General features: G+C 43.0%; 2 protein-coding genes across 2 annotated transcripts; one reads left to right on the forward strand and one right to left on the reverse strand. All coding sequences in view use genetic code 11, as the record gives it.

Moving 5' to 3' along the window:
- Window positions 1–38: 38 nt before the first annotated feature.
- EGR_10677 (hypothetical protein) lies at window positions 39–8,126 on the reverse strand (the record flags this gene model as incomplete). The annotated part of the gene is made up of 4 exons (XM_024499926.1): window positions 39–229; window positions 401–572; window positions 7,053–7,242; window positions 7,993–8,126. 4 exons carry the CDS (start codon window positions 8,124–8,126, stop codon window positions 39–41), a joined length of 687 nt encoding a protein of 228 aa, XP_024345660.1.
- A 9,599-nt stretch (window positions 8,127–17,725) lies between these two features.
- EGR_10678 (Tyrosine-protein kinase STK) lies at window positions 17,726–20,415 on the forward strand (the record flags this gene model as incomplete). Its single annotated transcript, XM_024499927.1, has 6 exons — window positions 17,726–17,834; window positions 17,912–17,992; window positions 18,437–18,675; window positions 18,724–18,897; window positions 19,890–20,315; window positions 20,404–20,415. 6 exons carry the CDS (start codon window positions 17,726–17,728, stop codon window positions 20,413–20,415), a joined length of 1,041 nt encoding a protein of 346 aa, XP_024345661.1.
- Window positions 20,416–20,773: the final 358 nt, after the last annotated feature.

Consider the following 20,773-nt stretch of genomic DNA (forward strand, 5'->3'; position numbering starts at 1 on the left):
CTTGTGGACTGCGATGAGTAAATGGCTTGTGAGCCAACTTATTCACCTTTCTTCACACCTCCCATAAAACGAGAGGGTAAGACCAGGAGAGTAGTGACCTTCTTCCAGTTAGATTTTGCTTGAGTTGAATCACTTGAATGTGTTCCAGGTGTGTCTTTGGAGACGCCTTCTGTGGACTCCTTTACCATCTCCTCGTGCTTGTGAGTGTTTCCGTTGAATTGCTTCTCGTCTAAATTCAGGTGTAACAAATATACTTAGAAGCATTAATAGTGCCTGTCTTATGTGTTACATGCAAATACACATTCATTGGTGTTGATGATAGTGACGGGTGGATGAGAGTAGAACAGAGATAGTCAAAAGGGAAGCAATGGTGGGATCACTTCAACCGGTTGGCAAATACTGCGGTCATCGCCGGCCATCTCGTATGATCGGCCATGCAGTGCGAGGAATGAGAGCTGTACGTGTTTGTGCATGTAGGCACGTGCACTAATCAAGGCATCAATGAGCGGCCTGTGCTGTTGACAGACGAGCGGTAAGAGGATGGCCAACGGGCGACACAAGATCATCACATGCTTAAAGGCAATGAGAATGGCACCTATATGTAATTGAGCAGCATAAGTGAGGTATGGGGATGCAATGTTGGGAGAAATTTCCCCCAACCTACTGAACAAAGCGGTTGGATTAGAGCACGTGCTTCACAACATTGCAATTGGTAGTCGAAGTGTCCGCTGCGAAGATCATTGTCCAGTTTAAGTCAATTCCCTGTCAATGCTTATCATTTATCTACGCGCTTCTCACTCCTTGCCTCGTCCCCTCGTATTTTGCGGTTGCTGTTCACCGTCCCTGAACGTAGCCTTAACCCCCCACCCTACTGGGACTAATGTAGGCAGCATTTCTTGTCAGACACACACTACCCATTTGTCAGTGTGATCACTGTGTTAGGGCTTGTCATCTTGTGGTACAATTCTTGCGATGCCGAAGCATCCACTTCTCCCCTGCCTCTTTCTTCAATAGCAAATCATCCACCTGCAAGGAAGTGACTTACCTTCTCAAGTTACATTTACCATGCACATAACATACCAAGATTAAAGTGGGTATGTGAGACAGCTACAGTGCTCCCTCTCATGATGTGCGTGAAATAGGCGTCACAACATTTGGTATTTGCATGTGTCGAGCAAAATCCCAACCTCTACGTCAGAGGTGGTAAATCCTGCTGCCTTACCACACAAGTTCTAGAGATGTTCAAATTGCGCAGGTTGGCAGCTGCATTGCTAAAGCAGCAAAGTATCCAAGTTGGGACCTTCTGCCTCACCTTTGCCTAACTGTGCATATTTCTCCATAGCTGGACATGATATCACACAAACCCGTCACATGCCTGAGTAATGCCTTGTGTAATCTTGATTCAAGCCAGTACTTCACTAAGATGACTCCAGACTGTATTCTTGGGTTAGTGGATCTGCCTTGCTGAAGTTGGTCGTGGTAGATGCGCTACCACATGATTGTTGTTTATAAGTGATTGCTGCAATTTCAGCACTTCATTAACCAGTATTCACTTCAACATTAGGCAGGTCACACCTCGTTGAATAGCATCATCCAGCAGTCTACTCACCTCTTTCGTCAATGATCAGTGTCAATCGATGGCACTGTAAAAACTGAACCAGACCCTACCACAAATGCACTAACTATCGGTGTCAAATATGTCATCAGTTGATGACTACCAGCATGAGCTTGGATGCTGTCGAGTCCTCTTAACCGGAATGATGAAGACAAGTTGCCTCTACACAGACATTTCGGCCCTTTTTTTACGAGTATGATTGAGTGGATAGGGCTCGACGTATGCATACATGAGTGCTGCTTGGTTAATGACGGCACAGGACATACCATTTTCCGTCTGTTTATAGACAGTCCCATGACCTCGGCCTTACTGTGATTATGAGAACATTTTCATATCGCATCCACTTCATATGGGTCAAATGAGCAAACTCGGGGAGGGTGTAAATGAAGCAATATTTCGCAATGTCTAGGCAAACAACTCGAGCAAGATAACCTGTGGAAGGTTGGAAACGGAGTGTGTTTTAGGCGCTGAAGATAACTCTAGGAATGCAGTACTGCTTGAATAAGTCTGCCTCATTTATGATAGAAATGCCTGGGTGACTAAGCACACTAATAACAATTGTGTTACTAAATAGTGAGTTATGATGCTGTGCTGTATGGGCGGTGCTCAATTTGAGGTGGCAAATAGCATTTGATGGCATTAAATAGGCGAGCTACCGTGATACTCCTGCATGAGTGACAAACGGTTTGCCCATCCTGTCACAAATAAATGCTTTTAATGTTTGGGCTTACGATTAGATGGGAAACATGCAAATTCTTCTGATAGAGGCTGCATCATTTCCTTGACAAGAGATTGCAACCATTCACTATCTACACATTCAAGACGCATTCATTCAAGACAGCCCAACTGACACGCTACTGAATTTGAAGCCTTGCGAACTTGACTTTCATAGGAGACTCACGAGACAAATGAGTGCTGCTAGTGGCATGTAGTGACGCAGTTTCCATTTATTCTCCACGACGCGAAGTAGTGATCTGCTTATTGGCAATTAGTTTAGTGAAATATTTACTCTAGGCATTTTAATTGGCCTACGGAGCAGTGGGTTAAATACCTCGTCAATCACCAATCAGTTAATCATTCGGTCAAACAAATAATCAGTTATCCACATCCATTTAGTGACAATCATGCATTCCTGAAAATTAAACGTGAAAACATGAGCCAGATGATGTTGAGTGCTGTAACACATTGCTAGTGTTGTGTGTTCGTGTGTGACCAATCCTACAGACAGCGATGACAGTTGGGTGACGCCCATCAGTCGGCCACATAGGAATAATATTTGCAGCTCGGTGGTGTTAAGTGGATAAAAGCAATTATTCGGTTAGCAGAAGAGAGAACTACTCCTGCCTCTATGCCAGTTATTGCGGGCCACTACTACTGCTCTTCATGCATGTAAACTATTTCGATCTGTGGCAAATGAGCAAAGAAGCAAAAGCATTAACAAACTGACAAACAAACTGATGACTAAACTGCAATGGAAAACTAGTTCTTGAAGTAAAGTTATTACTTTCATGATGCTATAAAGCTATTGAGCACTGGAGTGCATTAAGATAATTAGCGTGCAACTCACCTTCTGTCGTGTCATGCTTTGACTTCTCCAAGTCTGAAATCAAGTTTGAATTTAGGCATCCAATAGAAGACCATCAGTAGTGGTGGGCGGACTAGGCGACTTACCTTTGCTAGCAACTTTAGTCGATTGTTTTTGTGGCATTTTTCAATAAGAGACCTGCCTCCTTTTGCTATTGTTCTAATTATCCAAATGATTTTTGCACAGGTACCGCTCTTGAGACACCTTTCTTAGACTCTGATCTACAACAGCCAATCAAGATACTCGGTCTGTACCAACTCTTCACGCATTGGCAAAGGCAACGCAGTTGTGTGCCCCACACCTTGTTGCTACTCAAAGAACTATTTTTAACTTCACAGCTCATCTACTCTTGTCTTCCAAAGCATTCCAAGTAGTCGGATTCCCTCTTCATTCCAGTGCAATTTAATCTCACAAACCAGTGTGATGCGATAGTCAATCAGACCATTATCAGAGCGCTCAGTGTGTAGGCACCTCATGGCTAAAATGCCTTGATAGTTCAATTATTTTCACTCCCGGGCACCTGGTTTCCTTGCTTTGAATCAATGTTGTTATGAGTACGATCCAGACTAGGTCAACGGAGTGAAGGTTGATCCGTCTCTGATATCACTGCAATTGTTTGCTGTGTCCAGTGAGCGATTTGGATGATGGAGAGGGAATCGACTGAGCACCTGGTTACCTCTCATTTTCTCGTGCTCATATGAGCCGCATTGTAGCCTCACTGCAATGTGGTTAATAAAAGAGTGGTGCATTCCTTGCAGCACGTCGTATGAACTCAACCCGATGCTCAATTCAATGGGCTTACTCTCGTATTAAAAGGTGAGCAAGGGTAGTTGCTTTAATCGCTATACGATGACTACCTGTGTTTCCTCATCCTTGCGAGTTATGCAGAAATTACACCTGTGTCGTCCCGCCTGTGACCTGGCATACACATACACATACACACTCGCATACAATGTCTGAAGCGTCCCTCAAATGGTTGAGATTAAGGTTCTGTATCTGCACTAACGCCGTTGTCATGATTCCAAATCATGAGCACTTCTTTCGTACTTCAAGAGAGATCTTTAGCAAAACCCTCGTGAGTCTCACTGTAGGCTTGACTCGTTTCATCTCAAAGTAAGTGGTCGCCTCCACTCCAACTGGTTCGATTTGCGCACATATGCAAGTGACGATCACATCTTCTCCTGCGCAGACTAACTGATTATGCAATGAGCATTGCAGACGATATAAATAATCGGGATTAGCCAAAGTGAGTTTTACTGTCCAAATGTGAAAATGGGAGGAATTAACATGAGTTGCATGTGCACACGCACACACACGAACGCATTAACGCACACGAATTAAGTGACTGGATGAATTTCACTTTACCGCATTGTTACCAGAGATCCACCATGATTCCTTTTAAGATTTGAAACTACGATTGGATAATGTTTTAGTCCTCCGATAAATTTTACCTCAAATACATCGATTCAGCTGTTATTGAATGCTACCTCGATCTGTGTATGCAAAATACGAGCTCTCTCGTAGAAAATACATTTTATTATTGTTTTGCATTTTAGGGAGTTGCCTAGCCTATAGTACTTCCTGTTGGGTGAACTGTTGCTTTAAAGTGAAGGAGATGTAAAATCGGAGCACTGAAGGTTCGCGAAAGCGTACTTTACACCAATTTGACAGAAGTAATTGTAGTGCGGGTGTAGTACACTAGCTCGCAATCACCGCAGTATGACAGACCCGACTCTCCCATTGTCACTTGTAAAATCCATTGAAATGAGTAAGTGCTAGTGTGTTTTGTCGGAATGTGTGCTTAAAAGGCAGAAATAACAGAAGCATTAACTCAATCATTTCTGCCTGTTTACCATTATTAAGTGCAATGCTGTTCATTTTAGGACATGTTGTTATACCTGCTGTGGATAGGGATTACATCTTGACACAGTGGTTAAAGCCAGCTGACGGTTTGGTGTGTTTGCAAGTAAAGTAGGCAGGTAATAACCCTCTCTTCCGCATTGATGCTTCTGAACACGACCGTGAAGAAGGATCTGCATGGCACAAGTCATTGGTCATGTGATTGTTCGAATACGCCACTCCAATATGCGTAGCAATTTATTACCACCGTATTACTTGTGAAGGATGATATTCTCATTTACTCACACAAATTGCGCTACATTCTACTGATAAAGCCTTGGAGAAACCTTTCAACTAGGCGTTGCATAATTAACTGATAGAGAAGGTAATTGATGAATTAGTGAGATTTATCGGTCACATAGTACAATCACATTGAAATGTATCCCCTTTGCGTCCTTCGTGTATCCGAATTTGAGAGGAATATTAGCATTTACGCCCTAGCATGCGACAGTAATGACAAAATTTGGGCAAGTGAAGATTACTGCAGTTGGTGATTAGGTGGATCTTACAACTTAGTAAGTATTGCATTGTCTTTACTGATGCCACTTTGTGTTTCTGGGATAAGACAATCAAGCAGAGTAATTTGTCTTACAGAAAATGGGTACTGGCAATAAGTTGAATGTATGAAAGCTGCTGTATTGCTGTCAATTGCAATCGCACTTTAGTTCAAATCGTGGGTTTCACTACTCCAAAGGCATTTTCAACTTGCGCGGTGTGAGTCGGATGCATGGTAACTTGTAGCTCCTCGTAAAGGCACCATTAGCCATGCCTAGCGGTACATATCAAGTCATCCTTATGGCTCTGCAGACATGCTTGTACACGCGACCAACACTGAGTGATTCAGTAGACCCACACTTGACGTGCATATTATCATTTAAGAGAATGTTGAATTTGTGATGAAATGAATTATTCTGTTGGAATGTTTCAAGGACTGGCTGTATTCGACCCTTCCTCTTCAACAACATCATTATCATACTCCTCTATTCTCCCCTATTTTAGCTGAATTAAATACATGGTTAGCTGAAATGTCAAATTAGCACGTTATTTCTTTCCAAAAAATTGGGATAAATGCAGTTGAAGAGGAGCTACTACAAGAAGGGGGAGCAAGGGCGTTTGGCATTACGACTACATTCTACTGAAGTGTTACATTTCCAATTATCCTGGTTTATGATGAGCCATCTTGGTACACGCAGTCTTCACCAACCTAAATTGCAAACGCCCGTCTTCAGTCCCGATCTGTTCTGCAAAGCTTTACGTCAGGGTGGGTTGAGTTCACTGCCACCATATTTCAGATTGTGATGGACGGTGCACTGCACTGAGCAGGACCGAAATAGACCGAGAGTAGCTGGCCTACACGATGTATGTATCAACCTCCGGATGCTCCACGTTCGTCTGCAGGAAGGCAGACTCGCTACTTATCACTGCGTAGTAGTAATGGTGGTGAAAGTGTCACGGAAGCTGGACCGAATGAGTAGCTTTGCAGCTCGCAACGAATAGGTACACTTCAGATGTGATGCTTGAGTTTGCATTGATGGCGGTGTAAGGTGGTGGAATGGTATTGAAAGAGGGCACCTTTCACTCTCGTTGGCCACAACGTCCTCCTATGCATGCAGCAGTTTCACAGAAAATGAATTGAATCTTGCTATTACGACACCGGGTTACCTAGCCCAAATAACTTCGAAAAAGCGTTAGAACGAAGTGAGCTATTAAGATGAGTAGGGTTTCACTTTTAAATGCAAGATTGTAGGCACTTGTTCTAGGCTCGAGTGTTCTAGTTGCAAATGACTGTTTGAGGGTGAGTTAACGTAACGCAAACCCAGGAGCGTGGTCGAAGCTTGCTACTGATATCATTTAATCTTGAGGAAAATTTGTGTGAGAGGAAGAAGTGTTGGGTTGGTTAGTCAAATCGGAATGCGGTGATTGAAATGATGTCTCTCCAACACGTCAGCTCACCATGTCAGTGCTGCTCTCGCACAAATGCTTCAGCAAAGCAACTGATACAAGGAACATCATCGTTGCATAACATTGATCAGCTGAAATAAAACTACTGCGTCCACTACCACCCTTGAAGTGGGTGGTGATCCTCCCATTGTGCCAGTTCATTCTGTCACCGTTGGCGCCGTCTTGGAGTTGGGGGGCAATTCTGGGGAAGACTAGCAAACCAAAGTAGAAGATCGGCCAAATGAAGTGCTGAGATGGGCACTCAAAGTCGAATGAGACTGCATCCTAAACTGAAAGCACCACTAGACTCGACAACTTCCAACTATGTACTATTGAGTTTGAGAATATGGAGGACGTGGCTGGCGATATGGAATGATTGGCACTTAAAGGTTTGGACATCATTATGTCTGCCCTTATCTGCCTTTGGGAAATATATTAAAGTAATCCACTAAGCTGACCAGTAAAGAGGCAGTTTTGACAAGAATTAGATAGAAATGACTTTTGACATCCAAGTCTTGAGTCACTAATTCCCCCCGCTCTCGTGCCCGGCCACATTGGCAGGCACATCAGAAGACAAATTGTCACGAAGTGACCCAATTACAGACGATCTAGTATGCCTATGTAAAGTGCTCTGCATCGTGGATAAAGGAGTACATCAAATCCGTGCGTGTTTTTTTGAAAATCTGCGCTGTTATTTGCTATTTGGGCAGCATATTCAGAAACAAAGCACTGCAAATCTCATCTGAATATTCCAGGCAAAATCTTGCCTAAATGAGCGTCATTTTTCCCTATCTGCGTCTTTTTTATGGAGAGAATTTTACCATAAGCTACGAAGAAGTTGTCAATTTCGAGAAAATAATGTATGGGGAATTGGTTTTGGTAGACTATGATAAATTAGACAAAAAGCGTATTTCAATAAGGCGTACACGGTAAATATCACGAAGCTGCCTACTTTATAATGCGGGTGATCTCTGACCGCATTAACGTTGGATAACAAAGACCAGTTGTTTGTACATCGGGTCGTTGTTTTAAATTACGACCATAGAAAATCTGCTGTCCATGGAAACATGCGTCCACGTTTCTCATGCTCCCGAATTTGCTTTTAAAATACAATCGGACTAGTCACTAGTTCTCCATGTCCAGACGGCGCTTATTTTAAATCCTAATATCTTTACTTGGATCAAAGCATGCCTCTGTCAAATTTCAATTTGACGCCTTTAAGAAATACACTCAAACTCACACTGCAACAAATTACAACCAGAATGATGCAAGTTACGCCTTAGTCAGACTTAATAACACATTTCCATGTGGCTGTTGTCGCATTCATGGAAAGCCAGCACTTCAAATTTTGCTTAAACCAATGGTAGTTGATTAGTAAACGTCTTATCAAATGGCGTTGCATTAAAGCACATTTTTGACACCGGCATTTTCAAACACAGCGGAAGTGTAAATTGGTTGGAACCGAATAATGCAAAATCTCCCATCATTCCATAAACAAGGCCTTGGGTAGTAGTGTCGCCCGCAAACGAAAAACATCTGAACTAATCCACTCATCCGCCCAATTTGCCACTTTCTTCCGTGTTAACAGCACATTCGATAATAGAATTTTGCCATGATATGCCACCTCCCATTCACTGTACTCCACATTTCTCAGTAAGTCTGCATCAATAGTGAGGGTGAAAGTTATTGGAGCCTCCTGAATTCGGATCTGCGAAATGATTTAGAAAAAGTGTATTTCTACATTTGGATTAAATATGTTCAAAGGTGCGGTTTTGCCTCTCAAATCTTATTTTGTGAGCCAAATTTTGCAAAAGTATTAGGACAGACTGTCACGGAGTCGATGCATCAGATTACACTTTTGTCACATGCTTCAGCATACTAAAATGTAACTTAGGTACAATGCACCCCTATGAATACCAACCCACCATGTTCAAAAATAAATAGGGCCTGCTTCAGGGCGTATTCTTCTCCACCATTAACATAGTTCTGCTAATAGTGTATTGTTCTAAGGGATATATCAGAATTGGAGTAATAGGATGCGAATCGGTCGACGCAAGTTCTTATTTGTTCCTTTGCCTTCATAATATTGTACTGCACTTTTGTTTTTGGACAATGGTGCAAACTAAATCAGGTATGACAATTCGCTGGACACAATCAGCTACTTTTGTGCCTAAATCAAAACAGAGGGGCAGAGTGAAGTGTTCGGCATTGGCAAAAGAGTAGGTGGTTTTGGTTTGTAACAGAGCCGTCGTGGTATGACTTGCATTGCATCCAGCCTCACTGGCACTCATGCTTTGTATTTGCCTCTGCGAGGGTAGAGCCCTCGTCCCTTCATTCATTCTTTCAATTTGTGTCTCAAAGGGCGAGTAAGGGTGTAGCTTTTCAGACGACAGGAAAAGTTAGATGATACCGTTCTGTTCAAGGAAACATGAATTTTTCGGTTTGTAAACCAAAACCAATTGGGACGATTTCATCCTCACCATGTCTTTGGGTGAATTACTAGCGGGCGGCCCCTACGATTAATCAGATGCGCATCCCGTCAACAGCAAAGCATTTCAACTGCATCGGCATTTCGCAGATGACTGAGTGCATTGGCAACTCCAGTCACAAATACCGAGTCATAGCATTTAGTGCCTGCCTAACTCTGATCTCCATCTTAACGTCCTTCTGCCTGCAGTCTGTCGTGGTGAGGTGGAGCAAAATACAAAAGCTTCTGAGGGCACGGCATACCAAAGTGGTCATTTAAATTTACCAAATATTTACTTCAAACTTGATGCTACTCAATGCACAGTTCGAGCATTGGTACAAGCACCAAAATTTTGTAAGATGCCTCAGCTTGTGATAGCCAGCATGCCCAGTTCTCATCACCCCTCCTCCTGACCGTGGTCATTTCAATCACAACGCCCTTACCTTGACTTGTCCAATAATTATAAGTGAAATTGACAGAATCAAAGATTTTATTTTGTATTTGCTGCAATGCATTTTAAACTGCGTCATATGGAAAAGTAGGTTGATTAAGGCTACCATGCCGTCTTCAGTAACCATCAAAAAACTATTGTTACAACGCCCATCGCTCATCCTTTACCATCCGGTCATCCTCTCATCACTTCAAATGAGGCCTCGGCTTTTTCAAATATCCCTGCATATTATTTCGACAATACTGCTTCGACTTGGCAACGGCTCCACCATTGTGTCCGACAAGGGGACCGAAAAATAAAGAGCTTGATGAAAAGTGCATCCACGAATCATGCGTCTTCCATCCGACTATTTGTGGTGGCCCAGCTACACTTCACTGCCACTGCAACAATGCCTGCATCTAGTAACTACCTCCGTTTCACGTTTCCACTGCAATTTGGACACCTCTTTTGTTAACACATTTCCATGCCCATTCCTAGGCGTAATGAAAATGTCGGTGTATTTTACATACATCCTACAGACACAGTGAAAATTGCAATCAACTGAAGGTGGAAATTGATTGTTGGCATCACAAGAGTTGCACTAATTTTGTTGCATCGCTCCATCGTTATGTATTTTGCCTTTTGAAACTGACCTCTGAAATCCTTCGAAGGAAATTCACAGGGCTGGCTAACAGTAGACCTATCACACAAATTGGGCAGCAATTCACTCTAGCTATTGGAGTTTGTTTTATCCGAACCAATAAGACAGCAAAACTCCAGTAAACAAAAGAAACTCAGTGTCATTATCAAGTCTTTTCCTGTTTTGCCAGACAGAAACACGCAGATAGCATTCTTTCCGAAGTGCCAGTTCACTCCATTCTAATGGTAGGTTGAGGGTACAACTGCGACGAGGGAAATGCGCAATGGTGCTTTGGAAACAAATTTTTATTGAATCGCTGCAAAATAAGCTTCATGCTGTGTTTTGGGGTCTATGACTTAAGTCCTTAGGAAAATTTTATTGGCCAAATATATGTCGCAGCACTTGTAGCCTTTTGGATATCGTTGTAGGGACCACAGTTGCCAATCCGACCACCTTGAATAGGCATTTGTCAAAACTTGTTATGCAACGTCACTGATTGGACCGGCAGAGTTGGGATGTAGCCTGATCATGGCTCCTCTGGATAAGATGAAGTTGCTGATAAGGTCGTCTGCGAATTCTTTGCCTCCCTTTGGCAATGTCGAGGTCTCTTATCGAGACCTGTTATATTTTTGGTCATGTGTGTCTAGTACGCAAGCTTCTGGTGGCTTATTTCGTGCCAATGAATTAGACGAAGTTTTCTCAGACGCAATTTTCTAAGCAAAATTAACCATTGCCAAGCATAAGGCAGCCTTCGGCGATGCACAGTGAGTCACGCTGACGGAGCAACAGTTTGAGGTAGTTGTTGGGTAAACAAAGTGTTCACTTATTCTTAACGAGGCACTTTGCCCTTGTTAAGGTGGTGGTAAGAACTGTTACTTCTTCGACTTCAGCAGCAGTCATTGCGAGAGTTCTAATAGCATGGACTGTAGGCAGCACTTTTGGCCATTGTCGCCGACAACCCATAGACTACTCTTCTTAAGCCCATCTGGCTGTACGTGAAGTTGGTCGGTACTACTCACCCAGGTGCTGCCATGGGGACTTTACTATTGCATTGAAAATGGCGTTGCTTGCATCTCGTAGTATCAGGCAGCGGGAGTAATTATACTCTGCTGAACTCAGTTTGCAATGTTGAATGCAAAACCCCGATGCGTCATCCCGCGTAGTGATGCCAACATTGAAAAGTCCTCTTGCCGTTTGATGCATGACTCCAACGTGACGTTGTTCTCTGGATCATAGCGCTAATTCACTGTGCCATTAGCAATACCATCAATTGATGGTGCCGAAACATCTCATTTGGCAATTATGTAGGTAGCTCTTTAAACAAATGAAAGGCGGAAAATGCAGCTTTGCTCCAGAAAGCATGAAGTTTCATGCCTGCAAATAATAAACCGTAGAAATAACTTAATCTTCATTATGCCTCTAATTGAGCCACTATCAAGGCAATACCCATTACATTCCAATAGTGAATATACGGCCAGTTTGACTGATCATATTAGGGCGAATAGCCAATTAACGCTTTTAAGATCTAACATCAAAAACACCCCATCGGCGGCAAATAAGGAGATCATTACATTTGCAAACCTTCCGCTCACCGTTGCCTACGAGACCTGCAAATACCTCGCATTTTGTGGGCTATTCAAGGTTTGCTCACCCTTGACAAATTACTTGTGGATACTTTCCTGCTAGATAACACTAAATTAACACAATCTTGCCTGCAGTTGCGTAAATAATCGACTTTACAACCTACTGCTAAACCAATCTTCCATTCCTCTTCACAATATTGGGCTGTCCTTTCACCCTCATCTTTATCAAATTGCCTTCTTCAACAATGGTTTAGGCTAAATGAGATCAAGTAAATCTACAAACTATAACTCATTCATTCGTTGGGCACATATTGGGCATTACGTATTCATCTGATGCAGGCAAAAGCTCCTCTTGCCTGATTCTGCAAGGGATGCAAGCCTCTTATCAAGGAACATCGGCTCAGCACCTGTCTTGGTTCCCCAAATGAAATTACATTGCGACCCCACCTGCCGTCAACGCTAATCCTCCATCAAATTATGGAAACTAATTAGAAGCAGATCCGAATGATCCAGTTCCAGCAATATGCATGCTAGTGTTGTAGACTACAAAGAAGGTGGTAATGAGGACTGTCACATGTACTTTCTCCTTCTTGGCGATGATCGGTCAATCATTCAACTTCACAATTGCTTCAAGTTTGGAATTGCATTTCACACAATGCAAAAATGTACGCTTTTTCTTAACTTGTACCAGAATTATGGAATTCCTCCTTGTATTGTTATGTTTGTGGCTATTCGCGAGCTAGTATTGTATGCCTGCACCAAATCGGACACTGGATTTGAAATATTACGTTATATATTTTAACGGGGTGGCAATAAGGGACGCACTGCGGAGTCCAGATGTTACGTCCGTGGTACACGGTGTATAAGACTTGTCGATAGGTACTTGCACAACATCTTTCCAGTCAACCAATAACACTGAATTGAGAAGGAAGAAAAACAAGATGGGGGCATTCGTAGAAAATCCTTAAATTAGGGAAAGTGCTGAATAATGCCTTTGTTAACCGTTAACATTCAAGTTGAGCATTATTTGCCCTGATTTGTTGCATGAATCAACGCTTATTTTGCCTGGAACCAGTCAGTGGTGCATCGTGTCCCATGGATTCGAATCACTTAATGACCGGAACCACATCGTTGACCATCAATTAGTTGGTGACATCACTAAAGTTTCATCAATAAACGTAGATTCCATTAATATAAGAGTTGTTCATAAAGGGCTGGATTTCTTCTATTAAGGAATTTGGGATCGTAGAGAACACTTTTCCCCCGTTGCCAAGCCTATAAGCTAACGCCTTTTTTACCGTCAGCTTACCATGACTACTTTCTCCATATATAACTTTCCTGCAGTAGGAAATTAAACGTATCTTTAAATGCATAAAATTCTACTTCGTAACATCAACCAGTCTTCTAAGCATATAGTCTAACGTGATCCACTTGCAGTTTTCACATTCCCTGACATGAACAATCGAAAGTTAAACAGTCAGGACCGCTGTGTTGAAGTATTTGTAAGTATGCCACACTCACACTGCAGCTATTTTTGTCATACTGGTGCGAAGTACGCTTTCGTAAGCCTTTGCTATTTCGTGTTGTGATTCCGTCGTCTTCTAGGCAGCGGTTTGCCCAACACGAAGTACTTTTGGCTAGACAACCCTCCAATGTTAATCATTTGTGCATAAAGTGTTTATTTACAGATAAAGCTGAAATGCTGTGCATTCGTTCCAGCCACAACTCGGTAAGAGCCAAATCATTGCCTTGTAGGTGCACAAAGATTCACCTCGGTGACGGAACCTCATTTAATTTTTGCCTCTAACATTGAGGAAAACAATGATTGATCTCGAGTGGTGATGCTTTCGAAGTAAACTTGTGTGTGCGTGAATACAGCTCGTATACTTATTTCTTCCACTTCCATAACTGGACGGCAAATTACTTGTTTAGGCTAGTCTCAATTATTCACGATGTTTGGGGTGCTCACTGCAACATCAGTTAGCGTAGGCACAATAAGATGTTACCCTTACTTGCCTATGTGCGTAAATTGAATCAGTTGGGGTGGAGGCCACCACTTACTTTGAGACTAATTGACTCACACTTACGGGGAGACTCGAAGAAGAATAATTTCTCTCAACTGATCAATCATCTATCCCATCTCGAAGCTAACAAATGTGCTTGTAATTTTAAATGCATCACTAAAATAAGTCTTACGCAGATTTTGTGACAGCTCGATGCACAACAACGAAGTTAGTGCACTTGCAATGCCTTCCTTCCAACTATTTGGGCGACTGTTCAAACATGGTATATGCATGCCTCTGAATGGGTTGTACAGACTACCACCCTCATCCTTAATACAATCCAGTGTTATTGCGACTTCTTTTATTCCCTCAACCACTTGTGAATTCCCCTACTCATATAATTATTCACTGGTGGGTCAACGGAAGTGTCAGTGGCAGGACAACTTGAGAGGTTTCCCTCCGTCAATTAGAGCAACCGAACTTTCTCCATTTTTCACTAAAGATTGAACCGAATAAACGATGCATCACGTTAGGATCAAGCAACGTGATCTGAGGAATGCACCACATTTCCATCAACCAAATTACAATGAGGGTGCAGTGCGACCTATTTGAATACGAGGAAGTGGAAGAACTCAGGTGCTCAGTCAATTCCCTCCCAGCATTTAAAATCACTTGGTGAACATGCGAACAATCCCAGTGGTTTTGTACAAATATGATTCTGCATTCATAATGCCGGTACTTTGAGACAGAGGAACCAAGTCTGAGGGAGTGAAAATAATGAAATATCAAGGCATTTTTACTGTAGGAATTCTGCGCACTGACCATTCGCCGATGGCACCCTGGTTGACGAACACATTACATAGGTGAAAGCTCATAAACTGCTTTGTAACAATGCCAAAAGGTGACCTTTGTGAATTCTATCGGGCGCGACAATAGCTGAGCTATGAAGATAAGAATAATTTCTTGAGCAGCAACAATGCGTGGCCTTGACAACTGCACTGTTACTGTCAATGTGTGAAGATATGGCGTGAACCAAGTCCCCTGATTGGCTGCTGCAAACGAGCAAGTCGGCCTAAAGGGCCTTTCAGTGGCATCAGTGCGATAGTTACCCGACTCAGCTTAAGCAAAGTGCAATCGAAAGAAGCTCTCCTCTCCATTTATCATGACGGAGCTAATTGGAGTAAGCTGTTCCAACGGTAAGACTCTGGTACCTCCCGCAATTGTTGATTGATTACAAAGTTAGAATCAAAGAAATCACGACCTGACATGAAAGAAGGTGAGGTGCCTGTCGATTACTTTAATGCAACGTAATTCATTGTTTTCATGCACTCCTGTAAATTATGAGCATTAACCTTATAAATTAGGCTCTTATTGCAGTTTAGTGATTCACTTGTTTATTTAGTAGTTTACTCAATTATTTTCTTATTAACCGAAGTTTGATTGCACCATAATTGTGAAATGAAGTGGTTCTACCTCGCAGGAACTGGTACAGAGGTGGGGGTGGTGCTTTCAGCTTCAAATAGAACTGCGTTTTCATCCACTTTACACTACTGGCTTGCGAATTGATGACACATTCTGGCAATTACTTGCAAATGTTATTGATATTTAGGCAACTTGTATGCCTCACTTAGTGGTCTCCTATACTGCAAACTGACCACAGCCCTTGACAACAGCAGCTCTCTCTTTACATCTGTATGTAAAAACTGCAAGGCACAATGCTAAACAGATGTGGCTAACTACTTGATTAAATGAGTGAACAACTGGTCGGTGGAGTACCTGATTCTACGATTAAAATGCCTCCAGAAAATTCCTCACTCAAACGATTGCTAGCAAACAAATCTTGCCTTCCGTATTGTAAGGGATAACTTGACTTTACGACTACAGGCTGCTTGTGACATTTGGCTCACTTGTACGGCTCCTTTAAGAAATAATTTCTCATCGTCTTCAAATTCAATGGCGTGTTGTTTAAGCCTTGTCTTAAATGAATGAGTTTTGAATGCGGCAGCTGGGAATGATGGCAAATTCTCATCGGAGCAATGGCACAATCTAGACTGGAGGAATTTGTGTGTTGAGCACCTAGTCGTTAAGCTCATCGGCACTCTAACAGTGAGAAGGATAGTACACGCCTGTGCGGTAGAGCAAGAATGTGATTTTGCTAATGCCCTCTTTCAATGACTGAGTGGAGGAGCTGCTGACTGCAGCATGCAGGAGCCACATCCACATCATTTCAAAGAATTTAAAAAGCCATTAAAAGTAGAATAGAAGAAGAAGAAAACTACATTCCATTGTACACAATCAATCGCTCATTTGCACGTTTACGCAAATATACCGGGAAGTTTGCACATCGAGGCAGTTGTCTATATGACCCACCTAACCTCTCCTATCCCATCTCATTCTATCCGTAAACACACAAGATAGAATAGGTGGGCGTGTGCCCACATTTGCTATGTGCATGGACCACCGACCAGTGTCTGTTTGTCCATGGAGAGACAGATTTGCCACCTGCCTCATGCCGCTCGTCGCTTGTCACTTGGCACCCAGTCCCACTTGCAGGAATGAAACGAAAGTTAGACAATTCAATATCATACAATTCTTTGTGCCTACTTAAAATGAGCCGATCCATGCACTGTAGCGTCAAGTTCGATCATTTGGTACAGCTGTAGTATTGCATCTTCTTACCCATGCATACGATTCCAGCATCACCTGCAGTGTGGTGCATTTTGACTCAATGACGTAGACTTATTTGAATGGCACCTGATGTACACCACCTTTACAACTTTCCACAGGTTTCTTCTTGTAGTCGGATTACCTAGGCACTGAGAAACACTGCTCGATGGACACTTCTTCTAAATTCGTCTAATTGACCAATCAGATGTAGAGACTATATCCATGCATACTAATCATCCCGGTACAGTCAAAACCATTTGACAGACTACAAATAGAGAGGAATAGATACATTTTGTGTTATCATTAACTAGGCAGCAATCATATAAGCACATCCACTACCCATTCTGTCCAGTAATACTCATGCGCGAGTAAAGACATCTATATTGAGGCCAAATGCTCACACCGTTCTGGTTGGGAGGACTCAATAGGATCCAAGCTCACATACTTAAAACACCTACAGATAATGCACTTAAAACATCAACAAGTTTCTCCCCTTCTAAATTGCGGAGAGTATACGGTATCTCTATTTGGAAGCGGCTACTTGCTGGATCGATCAGTTGACTGACCGACACCACCAGCCTGATTGATGCGTTGGCTGATCCATCAACGGAAAAGTCCATTATTATACTCGTATATTTTCTTGCCTGCATCAGGATATTCAATGGTGCCTGATATAGGTACCTAATAGAAGTAGACGCAGTCCCATTAATTCCCTTCTCATTCTTCACTGCCTCACCCATTCCCACAAGATATTTTCCTTCTATGACTCTTTCATTAGTTAACCAGTCATAATCACGATTAAGTACCATTTGTTGTGGGTCAGTTACCACCCTCACCAGCATAGCAACCCAACACTTGCCTGACGCGAGGATGCTATTTCTGTGGGTGGAAAGCCATGTCACCAAGACACAAGTCAGCAGTTCAACCTGCCAAGGGTGAAGTGTTCAGCCAGACAAATATGCACTTAGGCAAACACCGCTTCACCACGCTGTCATACTGTGTAGGTATCACTCCATTCATTTCCATCCATAATCCTTGGTAGACCTAGTATCGTTCTAAACTTGTGTTTCTCTTAAAACAGATGACAGTTCGGTGCCGAAGAGTACACCCGTGCGACCGCCAAAGCGCAAAGGAAATGCGGGCAATCGTCAGGAATTTTCCAGTGAACCACAAGCAGTTTGCACTCCTTCAGATAATTGGCTGACTCATTTACTTGTCGCCTAATTATTGTACGTGGAAGACAATGGAAGTCATGCCCCTGACACAGATGAGTATGAGGAAGGTGGGAATCTGCAGAGGCCTAGATGACCACTGCATGACCACATTAACACAGGTGACTGCTGTTTCGCTAAATCCCACCAAATTACACTACGACACTCCTCAATGCTTTGCCTCCATAGTTGACAAGTGCTCATGCAATCAGTCAAAATGCATCAAATTGGCAGATGCGTTGAGCACGCATTTCTGCTATGTTGAGTGAAAATGTCGCTGTGGTGTGGATTAATCCACCCTGTTATCTGATACACGTCACTTACACATTCCTGCAAAATCGACCACTTTCGTCGAGATTGTGCTTTTAAACCTCCTCATATTATTCGTTGTTTAGAAAAAGACCTTGATGATATCTTGACTCCGGCCTACTATGGGGATGAAGAGGACGTTGTCGATGATCAGAAGAACAGCGGTGAGGATTGGGTCCTCTTCTCCACGAGGAACGAGCAGCTCCTGTTGAAGGGTCCACATGGCACGTCCTACCCTATGTGCAGTCAATACAAGGTCGAGATTGAGGGTCACGTCTTCACAGGAAATCCTCTCTCGGAGTTAATTAGGAATGTGCAAAAAGGGGTAAAGTTGTGACTACGGTCACTGATCGCTGTTTTCGAATCACTCTAGATGTGTGGCACAGAGGAGGCGAAGCAGCGTAAATGCGTCTCCCTCATCTACCACAAGGACTTGAGGCATTTTGCAGGCTTCAAAGAAATTGCACCAGTCGTGAAGGAGGAAAGCGTTGAAACCATCGGAAAGGGTGAATTTGGTGAGGTTACACTAGGACTCTATCCAGAACGGGTGAGTCGCCATCGTTACATAAGCCCGACTATACTCATCAATATTATGAGTCTAGAATTTCCTTGATGAGCCGGTGATGCATTTGGTCTCTACTACAGGTAAGAAAGGCATCGCGCTTAGAACGAATTGCATAAATTTGGCAAAGGGAATGCCCAAAAGCACTCGGGATGCATTGTCTGCTCCCAAATTCAAGTGTGATCATCGTATGCTGGATTGGATAAGTGGGCACTCAGCTGATAGGATATCGTTACACATTGTAAAATGGTCTATAAATGTCATCCCATCGAAGCAACTAATCATGCTGGTGCAGCGAAAGTGCATCAGGCGGTCAATGGGTCAGTTGGTATAACGTAATAGCTATGTGCAACAACTTCTTGGAGAATTTGAATTGTCGCGTTTATTCACATGTTCGCAGAAACATTCGTATCTTATGCCAGACTGAAAGTTGGTTAGCGCTACAGTTGGATATAGGCGGGAATTCAATGTTCTGGATGCATATTTGCCATCAGGGTCGTTAATGCACCCAGTCATCTTTAAAACACCCACGCAGTTAAAATGCTTTTTTCCTGAATGACTGCTCGGCTGCTGGACTGAGTGATCACGCTGCACAAAGTCTGAGCACTCCGTCACAGTAGAAATCCACCTGTGATACATCCACTCACGTTCACATCCACTGACTTGGTTTCTATTGCCGCCGATGACAATACACTTCTTTCGCCACAGATACACCGCTTCACCTACGAGTTCAGCACCACGTTGACGTGTCATCTTGACGAACGCTGCCTCACAACCTGACTGCACTCACCCACGACATGTACGTCAAATACCAATGTGTGCTGCAATGAGACAAATTCCACCGAAAGCCGTATCAGCTAGCCTGCTTGTTTGTTTAGAAATGCATCACCTGGTGTGTCCTCAACACCCCACATATTTGACCAAGTGAGAGAGGTGGTGAATGTTTACGCACTGACACAATGTGGGTCAATTTGCAGGCCAAAGGTAGAAATCCGCCAATGGAAGTGGCGGTGAAACGAATCAAGCAGAAGTCCAAAAACGCACTCGTGGGTGCCATGGAAGTGGCGGTGATGTGCTCCATCCTCAAAGCCTCCGCCATCAGCAGGCAACATCTTCTGCCTCTTATTGGATGGTACGTGGATGACGAGTACCTCTACGTGGTGACTAGATTCATGCCTGGTGGCACCTTGCTGAATTACCTCCAGTCACTCAACCAAAATACCGAAGATAAGAGGAACAAGACAGAGGAGAGGAGAGAGCAGGAGAACAATGCTCGTTATCTCAAATTCCATCGGTTTGTATCAGAAATCGTCAATGGTATGCGTGCTCTCGAGGCCAAACGGATTCAACATCGTGATCTCGCAGCTCGCAACATTCTTCTCACCAAGCACCAACGAATCAAGGTACGCTGTTGCCACGAGCTCTGAGTTACCAACTGGTAGTCAGATTAAATGCTCTACTTTGTGATCACATTTCCATTCACACATCTAGGTCCACATGTGATCTAACTTCATATCAAATTAATCTCACTTCCACACACATCTCGACTGTTCACTTTTCGACCTTTGGCATCTCGCCTTCACGAAGCATTGAATCAGTAAGCAGTCATGAGCTACCAAACACACTGTGATGCTGCATTGTTGAGAGTGAGGTGTTACGTGTTCCAAGTTCCCACTTCAAGCCAACTCTTGTAGACGTATTGTGTTGGAGTTGAGCGATTCACCTACTCATTTGATATAAGTAAGGGGCATAATATTGGATTGGAATTTTCGAGTTAGTAGAATTCCACGCCTTCTGTGCATCGCTAGATCCGAGGCTACAATAACTATCCTGTCTGCATCCACAGATTGCTGATTTTAAG

This window comes from Echinococcus granulosus, assembly GCF_000524195.1.
Source record: "Echinococcus granulosus chromosome Unknown EG_S00250, whole genome shotgun sequence".
Lineage (NCBI taxonomy): Eukaryota > Metazoa > Platyhelminthes > Cestoda > Cyclophyllidea > Taeniidae > Echinococcus > Echinococcus granulosus.